Raw genomic sequence first — 13,731 nt, 5'->3', positions numbered from 1 at the left:
AAAAAAATTCACTTCAGCTTAGTTCACTTTTCCTGCGGGATGTTTCTGAAAAAAATAAAACTGCATTTTCCTTACGGCATAAATGAGAACCTTTTCACACCTTGCCTCATTGTGTAACTTGTGGAGAAGTATAATATGGATGCGAGATAATGACTGTCGAAATGAATGATGGACCCTGAGTATACAACATCTGCCATCAGAAAGGCCATTATCTTTTGGGGCGTGGCCAAGGATGAACACAGGATAGCAGCAGATTTCTTCAGCTCCACCAATTTCATTACATTGACAGGAATTAATTACTTAAAAAATTAATTTTTGAAGTAATTTTCTTTCTAAATATGTTTGTTTTATATAGTTCTTGAACTATATCTAAAAAAGAATGGAAATCTTAATAATATTCCTGTCAGAAATTACTTTGGAAATTTTCCTGTCAGTTTATCAGTCTGAAATGAGTTCCAGTAAGACAAATTCTCAAGACTCCAGCATCAAGAAAGAACTTCAGTCTCTGATAATTATAGTCCAGCAACGTACTGCTAAGATGGATAAAATGGATACTAAAATAGACACTTTCATAGAAAAAACTACAAAACAAATAGACTTGTTACATATGGACCTGCAACAACAGAAGATCCAGATGACAGGCATAGAAGAAGCTGTGAATGACATGGAAAATAGAATACAAGAAGAGGAAATCAACATTGAGTTTCTGCTGAAACAAAATACACATTTACAAACAAAGCTGGATGACCTGGAAAATAGATCTAGGCGCAATAACATTAGGATTTTGGACTGCCAGAAAATATTGAAGGTAACAATATTACTTCTTTTTAACAACATGGCTCCCTAAAACTTTAGATTTACCAGAAGCATTCTCTTTTGGTATCGAAGAGCACATAGATCTATAGCTAATACTAACTCTAACAAAAACTATCCTAGATCAGTTATAGTTAGATTTCTATCATCTTTGATAAAGAGATGGTTCTTAAATCTGCTTGGGCTAAAGCTCCTGTTAAGATTAATGAAACAACTGTGCGTTTTGACAATGACTATTCTTCCATGGTATTAGCTAAAAGAAAAGTTTTTCTGCCACTAATAAGGGAGCTTAAAAAGCACAGTTTAAAACATATCTTCTGTTTCCTGCCAAGCTTAAAATCTTCCTTCCTGATGGTCCTAAAATTTTTGATGACTTAGACTCTGCTTTACTGTTTATCAAAAAAATAAGATTTTGGAAAAATAGAAGAAATGGAATGGGCTAGTCCTTCGTTAAAGAGACTGGCAACTGAAACTTCGTGGAAGACTTCAGAGAAGAAGAAGAGACTAAAAACAAATGATTTGTACTATGTTTTTTTTCTCTCTCATCATTTTATTTTATTATTAATCTTTTTAAATATAGTTCCTGCATTTCCAGAAGCAACAAATATTTTGAAAAGATTTAATCAAAGTTATTCTCTGTGTGCAAAGAAATGTTTTGTTTCATAACTAGTCAAAATATCTGGAGATTTAATGGCAAGCTGTGATTTAACTTGTTTCTCTTTCTGAAGAGGAAAAATAAGGTCAGTAATTTGATACATTTTTTTTTCCTTTAAAAGTTTATATGTTCTTCAAATGCTATTCCTAATTATACTTTCTTGATTACACTGCTTATGCTTGTTTGTAAATAATCTGTCATGCTTTAACTAATAATAATTAGAACTAAATAATAGTAAATAATATGTTTTATTTTTAACTCTATTAATATAAACAGTAAGTAACATTCTATTGTATATACTTCTTATAGCTTTCTCTTACATTTTTTTATTTCTGCCTTACACCCTTTTACTTTCTACTCTCTTTTCTTTTCTTTATTAATATATAGAAATGCTTTTGATCATATAGACACAGTAAATAATAAGATTTACATAGGAGTTGAGTTGGGACAAAATGTTGAGTTTTGTTACTTATTAATAATTTTGGGCTTGATTTCACTTACATAGAGTCTGTAATAACCTGTAGAATGCATTGTGAAGGTTTTGTCATGTTTAGATGCATTTACACTGCTAAATGAATGTTTGTCACTAGTTTTAATAAGTTTCCGCCAAAATGTTAAGAGAGACAATCTGGGATGTGGGCTGTCTCATGCACAGTGTCCATGAGCTACTTCAAAAGCTTCAAATCTCAGAATTCTCACAGAGAAGCTGAAAGCAGCTAGTCTCACCTTTGACCTAGATATCACACTGACACATCACAGATACAGGAATGACACTACCTAATTATACTTTCTTGATTACACTGCTTATGCTTGTTTGTAAATAATCTGTCATGCTTTAACTAATAATAATTAGAACTAAATAATAGTAAATAATATGTTTTATTTTTAACTCTATTAATATAAACAGTAAGTAATATTCTATTGTATATACTTCTTATAGCTTTCTCTTACATTTTTTTTATTTCTGCCTTACACCCTTTTACTTTCTACTCTCTTTTTCTTTTCTTTATTAATATATAGAAATACTTTTGATCATATAGACACAGTAAATAATAAGATTCATAGGAGTTGAGTTGGGACAAAATGTTGAGTTTTGTTACTTATTAATAATTTTGGGCTTGATTTCACTTACATAGAGTCTGTAATAACCTGTAGAATGCATTGTGAAGGTTTTGTCATGTTTAGATGCATTTACACTGCTAAATGAATGTTTGTCACTAGTTTTTAATAAGTTTCCCGCCAAAATGTTAAGAGAGACAATCTGGGATGTGGGCTGTCTCATGCACAGTGTCCATGAGCTACTTCAAAAGCTTCAACTCTCAGAATTCTCACAGAGAAGCTGAAAGCAGCTGGTCTCACCTTTGACCTAGATATCACACTGACACATCACAGATACAGGAATAGCAGATTAATAATATGTGTCCTATGTCCCAAACATATACATTACTATAACTCATTTAATTCATCTGATTGACAAGCATAAATAATTTTATAACTCTATACTGGAAGAAATTGTCATGTGATATATTTTAAAGCAGTAGTATAGCATGTTTGTAAAATCTGGTTACTAAAATGTGTTTGCTGTGCATTATTTTGTATAAAGCAGACATATTTATTGAAGGGACAGCAATGTAAGATGGTGCTCAATAAAGATACAACTCAGTGAGATCATATATATATATATATATATATATATATATATATATATATATATATATGTGTGTGTGTGTGTGTGTGTGTGTGTGTGTGTGTGTGTGTGTGTGTGTGTGTGTGTGTGTGTGTGTGTGTGTGTGTGTGTATGTGTGTGAGTGTATGCATGTGTATATATATATATATATATATATATATATATATATATATATGTGTATATGTGTATATGTGTGTGTATGTGTGTATGTATATATATATATATATATATATATATATATATATGTGTGTGTGTGTGTGTGTGTATGTGTGTGTATGTAGATATGTATATAAATGTTTTGAGAATCTGCTTAACTATGAAGTATGATTTATAACAATTTCTATGAATACAATATTTTATTCTATTGGCAATAATGAGTTTGAGTAAATGCTCATATACAAGCAAGTCAAGGTTCATGTTGGAAGCTGGTAACTGTATTTACATGACAGAAAATAGATGCATCCTAATATATGTAATGTCTGAATCATATTAGCCAAAGTTTTTGATTTAAATGAATGTTAGAACTTATTTTTCTCTCCTCTTGATTTCTAACATCAAGATTATTTGAATGCTATTTGAATACAAGTGTTTTATATTACATGGATGTATATAGTAGTATGAACAGTTTAAAAAAAAAAAAAAAAAAAAAGGTTTATTTTAGTTTATATGATGCTGTTTTACCAAATGTGTAGTCTTGTCTTGCTAGATAATTGAATTGAAAACTGTTAACTTCAGTTAAATATAACTAGTATTAAATTGATAAGGTGGTAGCTGACGTACTGCTGCTTAGGGTAGGGGTTAACTTGAGTGGTAAATACTACTCTAAGTTGGAGTTTACAACCTCAGGCTGGATGCAAGGTTTAATCCTTACATTATTTTCACTTGTTCATTGTTATTTGTATATAGTTTTGACATCCACAATATATTTTGTACATTCATTGTCACTACAAACAAAATTGAATCCTATACGAAATCCCATAAAAGATTCAATAAATACAGCTATATTTAAAGGTACACCTAAAGGAGGAGATGTAACATTACTTATCTTGTTATTTGTTATTTTGATCATAAGATTCTTAAGTTTTAAAAATGCCAAATGACATCTTTAAAAGGAATTTCTTTAAACATTAATGGATTGAATAATCCATGTAAAAGGGCAAGCCTAATAAGATACATTAATTTACATAAGGCCAACTTAGTCTTCCTACAAGAAACCCATCTTTTCAAAAAAGATATTGATAAACTAGCCACAAACAAATATACAGTATTGGTTAGTTCAGAGCACACTCAGAAAAAAAGAGGAGTGGCTATTTTATGGAATAAAAGTATGCCCATTCCTAAAACCATTAAGTCTTATCAGGATGACAAAGGAATGTTTTGTATGGTTACAATACAAATTAATGGGAAGACTTACACTTTAATTAATGTATATTGGATACCTGGAATTGGTATTAATACAGTGAAACATCAGCTTGATAAGATCATATCATTCTCTATAGGAGATATTATTTTAGCTGGTGACTTTAATTGTATACTACATGAAAGTGATACTACCACCATAGGAAAGAGAAGAATTACATCTAATGCAAAACATTTAAAGGATTTTGCTAATTCTTATCATTTGAATGATATTAATAATCAGATAGATTCAAAATCATTACCATACACCTTTTTTTCTAACAGATACAAAACTTATTCAAAAATAGATAGGGTCTTTATTTCTAACCAGATGGTAACAGATTTAATTAATTCCAAAATCATTTCATGTCCTATATCTGATCATAATTCAATTGTTTTTGAATTCAGATAAAAAATACTCATAATGTTCAGATCAAAAGGATACAGCATACTTAACTCAACTAAAAGACTATAAAGACTATATACTTTCAGAAGTAAAACATTTTTTAGTCATAAATAACACTCCTGAAGTCTCCATTGTTTATGTTTGGGATGCCTTAAAATCATATCTATATGGACAAAGTATCAGATGGTATAATAATAAAAGGAAATCTTGGGATAAGGAATTGTTAGATATTCAAAGTAAATTAGACTCTTATAAACATAATAATAAAGAAAATATTATGGACAAGAAAGTTATTGAAGAAATAAACAAACTAAATGAGAAATACAAAGAAATTTTAACTCATAAAGTTAAAATAACTTTAGAGAAATACAAGTTTTGTCTTATTCAATAAGCCCCAAATACTTACATAGACTTAAAAATAAAACAAAAGGTTGAATAAACAAAACCATATCAAAGAAATCTTTTCTCTAAGGAAAAGAAGAATGTTTCTAGTATACCAGAAATACTAGATGAATTTAGAAATCACTTTCACAAAATTAACCATAATAATATTAACATGGAACCTAAAGATAAAATAAAGGAGTTTATAACCACAAATATGAATAAAAAGCTTAATAAACAACAGATTAAACTATTGGGCAAGAGTATTTCATATACAGAAGTTATTACACAAAAAAATAAGCTTAAATCAAACAAAGCACCGGGTAATGATGGTATTATACCAGAGATATATAAAATCATTTCTAAAAATACATATTCATTAATACATAAGGTTTTATTTTGGCCCAAACTGAGTTAATAACCCCCATCTTGGCAATATACATTTATTTCGCCAATTTTAAAACCTAATAAAGATCCAACTAGATGTTCTTCATATCGGCCCATCTCATTACTTAATGTTGATTATAAAATGTTTATGAATATCTTTGCTGATAGATTGAAGACAATCATTCCGGCATTATAGATATAGATCAGACAGGCTTCATTGTAAATAGAAATACTTTTGATAATATAAGAAGAACTTTAACATTAATAGATTTTGCAAATAGGAAAAAGAAAGATTTAACACTTATTAGTCTTGATATAAGTTCAGCATTTGATTCAGTAAGTTGGGACTATCTGTTTACCTTAATGAAGTGCACAAACTTCTCGGATGCATTTGTAAATCTAATTGAACATTTATACAAAGGAACATTGGCTTATATTAAGGTAGGAACATATGTTTCACAAAAAATACCCATTCTTAAAGGTACAAAACAAGGATGTCCACTTTCTCCACTATTATTCACTTTAGTAATGGAGCCTTGGGCTAATTTGATCAGAAACAGTACTGACATAGAGGGTTTTGAAATAGATGAAAATACAACATCCAAAATTCAACTTTTTGCAGTTGATCTAATTACATCAGCAGGATCTAATTCTTCTATACAGTCTCTATTTGATAACATGATGAATTTTAAAAGTATTTCTGGTTTAATATTCAATGAAGAAAAAACTAAAATACTACCTATATATACACGAAAAAATATTCTCATTAGTGATTTTACTAAATATGTACCCAATTCAGGTCAGATAACTTATTTAGGTATAATACTATCTAAAGATATTAAATCTATTATATATAATAATTATAATACCTGTTTTCTTAATATACAAAATCTTTTTAATACCTGGAATAATATGTTTTTTACTATGGAGGAGAGACTTACAATTATTAAAATGATAATATTCCCCAACAGTTTATACTTAATACAATCAATAATACTTCCACCTACAAAAATAATTATCAAGAAACTGAACACACTAATGCTAAATTTCTTATGGGCACCTAATAGACCTAGGATTGCATTAAAGAAACATACTAATAGCTGGTCTCAAGGGGGTATTTCTTTTCCAGACTTTAATTTATATACTATCTCTTCTATTGTAAAAGTTATTACTTTATTAATAGATCAGTCATATGTCACAAAATGGAAAGATTATTGGGAGCTAATTAGTATACACTTCATGAAAATCTCCTTAACACATAAAAATATGATTGTAAATAACTCCATGTTATGGTTACTAAAGGAATTTTGTACTTCACCTATTACACCTAAACATATGGTTTGTTACCCATTAAATATTATTATTAGTTATCGTAACTTTATATTCATGCACCCTAAGTATAGGGAATGGAATTTTATTGTATTTCCTATAATGTATACTCAGGGTATGCTTTTGTCATCTACTTCTGAAGGAACTCATTTAGCTATAGATAATGATCTAAAGTACTGGTATCAGTCGATATCTGATAATAAAGTTAAAAATCTAGATTTCTTAAAACAAGAATTTGATCTAAGAGAAACTTGCTGGTTAGAGGTTCAGACCTTTAGACAACATCTCATTAATAAAATAGATTTAATGTCTATAACTGTTAAAGAATCTATTCCAACACTGATTGATTACTTGATATTAAATTTACAACATAAAGTTTCTGATAAAGGTAAACTTTCATACATACATAAAGTTATCAGACAAGAAACTTATTACAGTGTAGATTCATACTGGAATTATTTCACTTCTATTAATGGGGACCCACCAAATCAACAAGATAAACGATATATATTGGAATCTGCTTATAGAATTACGTCTTCCATTGTCTGGAGACTTTATACATGGAAATTTTAACATAGATCTTTTTATACACCTTTGATGATGAATAAAATAAATAATAAAGATAATCTATGTAAGAGATGTAATGTAGAAATTAATGCTGACTGGGATCATATGTTTTATGACTGTATAAAATTGAAAGAATACTGGAAGTCAATTAATGAATTTTTGCAGGCTCTTTTTACAGATAATTTCATTATTTCTAAATCTATTATATTATTCAACACACCTGTACCTCAAAGTGTTAAAAAGGTTAAGCTTCCCTTGTTATGGTCTATTCTAGCAGTGGCTAGGAAAATAATAACTAGAAATTGGATTTCAGATACACCTCCTTCGTTCAATGAATTTAAAAATGTTATGAATATAGTGTGCCATATGGAAATAAACACAATTAGGACTAGAACAAATAGAAAAACATCTTATTTTACTGTATGGGATAATTTACAAAATTTGTTAAAAAAATTTTAATTTCAATAGCATGGTATTTTAGTTTAATTAATTGATCTGATTGTAGTGGATGCCTTTGTAAATACTTTAGTTGTTTTGTTGAATATTATAATAATACCTATTTTTAATTACTTGTATAAAATTGTTATGATATTTCTCTTATATGTTAAAACAATAAACCTGTTTTGAAAAAAAAAAAAAAAAAAAAGAAAGGCCATTATCTGAAGGCACATTCCAGAAATTAACTTAAAAACTATATAATGTATACAATAATGACACTATTTCATAATCATTCATAATCATCTGGTGCTCTTTCTCTCTCTATCTTTCCACACACACACACACACACACACACACACACACACGCACGCACGCACGCACGCACGCACGCACACACACACACACACACACACACACACACACACACACACACACACACATGCACACACACACTCACATAGATATATTATGTGATAATAATCCCTTTTGGTGTCCCTGTTATTTTTCCTGTATTACTTTAAGTAAGACAGAAAAGAATGTATAAGCTGTGCAGCAGCAGTCAGAAGACAGACTGTGCAGTAGATGACTAAACAGTGGGCAGCTGGGTGGTAACCTCTCCATCAAGAAAGGGGACACAGGTGAGTCACAGCACAAAATGTGCCACTGGCCAATGTGCAACAACACATGACATGAAGGAATAAATGTATCTGTATATTAGGAATGCATGATGTAAGGAAGTACGGAGTTACTGACAAAAGCAGCATACGTTATGGACTGACAGACCAAATAAGAAAATGATAAAATCCATGCTACAGCAGGAAGCAGCAAGGAGCTGTAGGGCTCTTACAGCCTCTCTCCACATTTAGGTACGTGAGCAGGGCTACAAAGGTTGGCCTTAAATATAGCATGAAGAGGTATGCACTAAACCTGTGATAGTATCCAACAAATGCTACAAATCCAAATCAAAGGTAGGTGTGATAGACAGATATAGTCATCAGTACATAGCACAGTATGACATTTGCATTTTTCTAATTTGCAGGCTGAAGGAATGAAAGTAGCAAAGAATATAAAAAGTGTTATCCTAGACCCTGTTTCAAAAGGCAAAGGTATGTTCAATTTTTATCCATCTAGAGGTATGTTAAACTATATCTGTCATGTTGAAATACTTCTTTATAAAATAAAAACAGTGGTTTACAAGGCCACAAGTTTTAGGTCATTATTACTCAATCATTAAGGCAGAGTCAGATGTGTATATATGGCGATTTACACCTGTCTCATGTAGTAATTTCAGGAATTGTATCCAGGTACATTAATCTCATGTAAGGTAGATACAATATACATATGTCATAACCAGAGGTGTCATACCATATTTAAATATGGGTCTGTATATTTATTTAAAATTCACTTCTCATCTGCTGTATAAATTACACTCCACAGCTGTGGGCTTGTTTCAGGATTTTCTTTAGTCTTCAGAAATATTGTCAAGATTTTAGAAGACAAATATACAGACAGGCTGAAGGACAATTCCTAAAGTCACTGAAGACAGACTGGTAAAGCCAAAATATGGACTATCAAATGAAGTTTAGTTTTTGGAAATTAAACTAAATTACATCCATACTAGTATGAAGGCGGAGAAGAGGCGGAAGACATGGCCAAAGGCAGGAGGAGAGGAGAAAGGCTAGGACTGTGGTAATGAGGGTCGGAACTTTGAATGTTGGCAGTACGACTGGTATAGGGAGAGAGCTAGCTGACATGATGGACAGAAGGAAGGTTGGTATATTGTGTGAGCAAGAGACCAGATTGAAGGGGAGTAAGGCTAGGTGTATCGGAGGTGGGTTCAAATTGTTTTATCGTGGTGTGGATGGGAGGAGAAATGGCATAGGAGTTATTCTGAAGGAACAGTATGCTGAGAGTGTTTTGGAGGTGAAAAGAGTGTCGGATAGAGTGATGTTTATGAAGATGGAAATTGATGGTGTAATGATGAATGTTGTTAGTGCGTATGCTCCACAAGTTGGGTGTGCAATGGATGAGAAAGAAAAATTTTGGAATGAGTTGGATGAAGTGGTGATGATTGTACCCAAGGGTGAGAGAGCAGTGATTGGAGTAGATTTCAGTGGGCATGTTGGTGAAGGGAACAGAGCGGATGAGGAAGTGATGGGTAGGTATGGTGTTAAACAAAGGAATGCAGAAGGTCAGATGGTAGTGGATTTTGCGAAAAGAATGGACATGGCTGTGATGAATACGTATTTTAACAAGAGGGAGGAGCATAGGGTGACATACAAGAGTGGAGGAAGATGCACACAGGTGGATTATATCTTACGTACGAGGGCCAGTTTGAACGAGATTGGAGACTGTAAAGTGGTGACTGGGGAAAGTGTGGTTAGGCGGCATAGGATGGTGGTTTGTAGGATGACACTGGTTATCAAGAAGAGGAGGAGGAGTGTGAGGGCAGCACCAAGGATCAAGTGGTGGAAATTGAAAAAGGGTAATTGTGAGGTGCAGTTCAGGGATGAGTTAAGATAGCCACTGGGTGGCAGTGAAGAGTTACCAAATAGCTGGGTAATTACAGCAGAACTAGTAAGGGAGACTGCTAGAAAGGGGCTTGGTATCACATCTGGACAGAGGAAGGATGACAAGGAGACATGGTGGTGGAATGAGGAAGTACAGAAGAGTATACAGAGAAAGAGGTTGGCAAAGAAGAAGTGGGATTGTCAGAGAGATGAAGAAAGTAGACAGGAGTATAAGGAGATGAGGTGCATGGCATAGAGAGAGGTGACAAAGGCTAAGGATAAGGCATATGGAGAGTTGTATGAAAGGATGGACACTAAGGAGGGAGAAAAGGATCTGTACTGATTGGCTAGACAGGGGGACCGAGCTAGGAAAGATGTGCAGCAGGTAAAGGTGATAAAGGATAATGAGGGAAACATACTCACAAGTGAGGAGAGTGTGTTGAGGAGATGGAAAGAGTACTTTGTGGGGCTGATGAATGAAGAGAATGAGAGGGAGAGAAGGTTGGATGATGTAGGGATAGTGAATCATGAAGTGCAATGGATTAGCAAGGAGGAAGTAAGGATACCTATGAAGAGGATGAAGAATTGAAAGGCTGTTGGTCCAGATGACATATCTGTGGAAGCATGGAGGTGTTTAGGTGAAATGGCAGTGGAGTTTTTAACCAGATTGTTTAATGAAATCTTGGAAAGTGAGAGGATGCCTGAGGAATGGAGAAAAAGTGTTTTGGTACTGATTTTTAAGAATAAGGGTGATGTGCAGTGCTGTAGTAACTACAGAGGGATAAAACTGATCAGTCACAGCATTAAGTTATGGGAAAGAGTAGTGGAAGCAAGGTTAAGAAAGGGAAATGATGATTAGTGATCAGCAGTATGGTTTCATGCCAGAAAAGAGCACTACAGATGCGATCTTTGCTCTGAGAGGGTTGATGGAGAAGTACAGAGAATGTCGGAAGGAGTTGCATTGTGTTTTTGTAGACTTAGAGAAAGCATATGACAGGGTGCCTAGAGAGGAGTTTTGGTATTGTATGAGGAAGTCAGGAGTGTCAGAAAAGTATGTAAGAGTGGTACAGGATATGTACGAGGGTAGTGTGACAGTGGTGAGGTCTGCGGTGGGAGTGATGGATGCGTTTAAGGTGGAGGTGGGGTTGCATCAAGGATCAGCTCTGAGCCCTTTCTTATTTGCAATGGTGATGGACAGGTTGACAGATGAGATCAGACAGGAGTCCCCGTGGACTATGACGTTTGCAGATGACATTGTGATCTGTAGTGAGAGTAGGGAAAATGTGGAGACCACCCTGGGGAGATGGAGATATGCTCTAGAGAGAAGAGGAATGAAGGTCAGCAGGACTAAGACAGAATATATGTGTATGAATGAGAGGGAGGATAGCGGAATGGTGAGGATGTAAGGAGTAGAGGTGGCGAAGGTGGATGAGTTTAAATACTTGGGGTCAATAGTTCAGAGTAACGGTGAGTGTGGAAGAGAGGTGAAGAAGAGAGTACAGGCAGGATGGAGTGGGTGGAGAAGAGTGTCAGGAGTGATTTGTGACAGACGAGTACCTGTAAGAGTGAAAGGGAAGGTCTACAAGAGGGTAGTGAGACCAGCTATGATATATGGGTTGGAGACAGTGCCATTGACAAAAAGGCAGGATGTGGCAGAATTAAAGATGTTAAGATTTGCACTGGGTGTGACGAGGGTGGACAGGATTAGAAATAAGTATATTAGAGGGTCAGCCCAGGTTGGAAGGTTTGGAGACAAATCCAGAGAGGCACGGTTACATTGGTTTGGACATGTGCTGAGGAGGGATGCTGAGTATATTGGGAAAAAGATGCTAAGGATGAAGCTACCAGGTAACAGGAAAAGAGGAAGGCCTAAGATAAGGTTTATGGATGTGGTGAGAGAGGACATGCAGGTGGTTGGTGTGACAGAGCAAGATTTAGAGGACAGGAGGAAATGGAAACAAGTGATCTGCTGTGGTGACCCATAACGGGAACAGCCGAAAGAAGATGATGATGACTAGTATGACCTCACAGAAAGAACAAAACTATGTCAAAAATGTGGTTCTTACATCTCGCAATAGATTCCGAATACTTTTTTATGTGTTCTGCTGTTGTTTTCATGGAGATGGTGTTCAAGACCACAGAAAGCTATTTAAGTTACATATATTCTGGAGCCTCATTTCACAATCTGAGTTACAGGTTTGTAATGTAAGCCGCTGTAGTCCATACTACAGGGCAATGCTAATGTATAACAGAGACAAACTGCCATACAACTATTCCTCTGTTATCCTCTTCTAACCTGTCGACCAGTGCAGTAAAATCTCAACAGGGACTTAAGTAACAGCAGATAGTTCCTGTCTATAATATAGCACACATAGAATGCAAACAGTAACCACATGAAATTGTGATTATGGTAACTGTGGAGGCCCATATACGCATATTCATGGAAGTAGGTATTTTACAACAACACAGGTAATCGGTATAGACTTGGGTAAGGTTAAGGGGAGAGGGGGACTGCAAATAGAACTAAAAAAACTGTTTTAAAATCCCCTTTTACAGCCAAGGTTTTTTCTAATTAAGGTGCTTGCACTTTCAACAGGGCACCACCTGGAATCACTTTCCAGTCATAGGCACACACATGTATGTATAATATAGAAATAAAACATAAAACAAACGATATTCACTGCTCGGAATCCATCATAAACAGACATGCTCTTACAACACATTGAAACAAATTCTGTGATAAAACTAGTTTATTTCATGAAAATAAACACAGTCATATAACTAAAATCAAGTTAAATGTCTTGGCTATGCATTAATGCATAAAAGAATAATGCAACATATTTGAATGTCTTAGCAGGACATGTCTGACAACAAAGCATTATTCAGCAAATGAGTACACTGATGTATGTGACCATACTTCGAGGGGAAAAAGAAAACCATATAATGTGAAATAAATCCTTAACATGGGAGTAAAACCATACAATGTGAATTAAATCCTTAACATGGGAGTAAAACCATACAATGTGAATTAAATCCTTAACATGGGAGTAAAACCATACAATGTGAATTAAATCCTTAACATGGGAGTAAAGCAGACTCAGTCACATATTATGTTAATGATTGTGCGTCAATAATGGCTGAACAGGTAGACCAATCACAT

The 13,731-nt window shown here is 33.7% G+C and overlaps 1 protein-coding gene across 1 annotated transcript in view; it reads left to right on the top strand.

Moving 5' to 3' along the window:
- The window catches only part of LOC122812305 (venom factor-like), a 1,464,680-nt gene that overhangs the window by 567,946 nt on the left and 883,003 nt on the right, over positions 1-13,731 (top strand). Inside the window, exon 15 of the mRNA XM_044084707.1 lies at positions 9,101-9,167. Within this exon, the coding sequence (XP_043940642.1) occupies positions 9,101-9,167 (67 nt within the window). The remainder of the gene's footprint in view (positions 1-9,100; positions 9,168-13,731) is intronic.

This window comes from Protopterus annectens, chromosome 9.part0 (genome assembly GCF_019279795.1).
Source record: "Protopterus annectens isolate FY-2018-M chromosome 9.part0, PAN1.0, whole genome shotgun sequence".
NCBI classification, from domain to species: domain Eukaryota; kingdom Metazoa; phylum Chordata; order Ceratodontiformes; family Protopteridae; genus Protopterus; species Protopterus annectens.
Note: the sequence above shows the minus strand (reverse complement) of the source record. Positions and strands in the feature narration are given on the sequence as shown.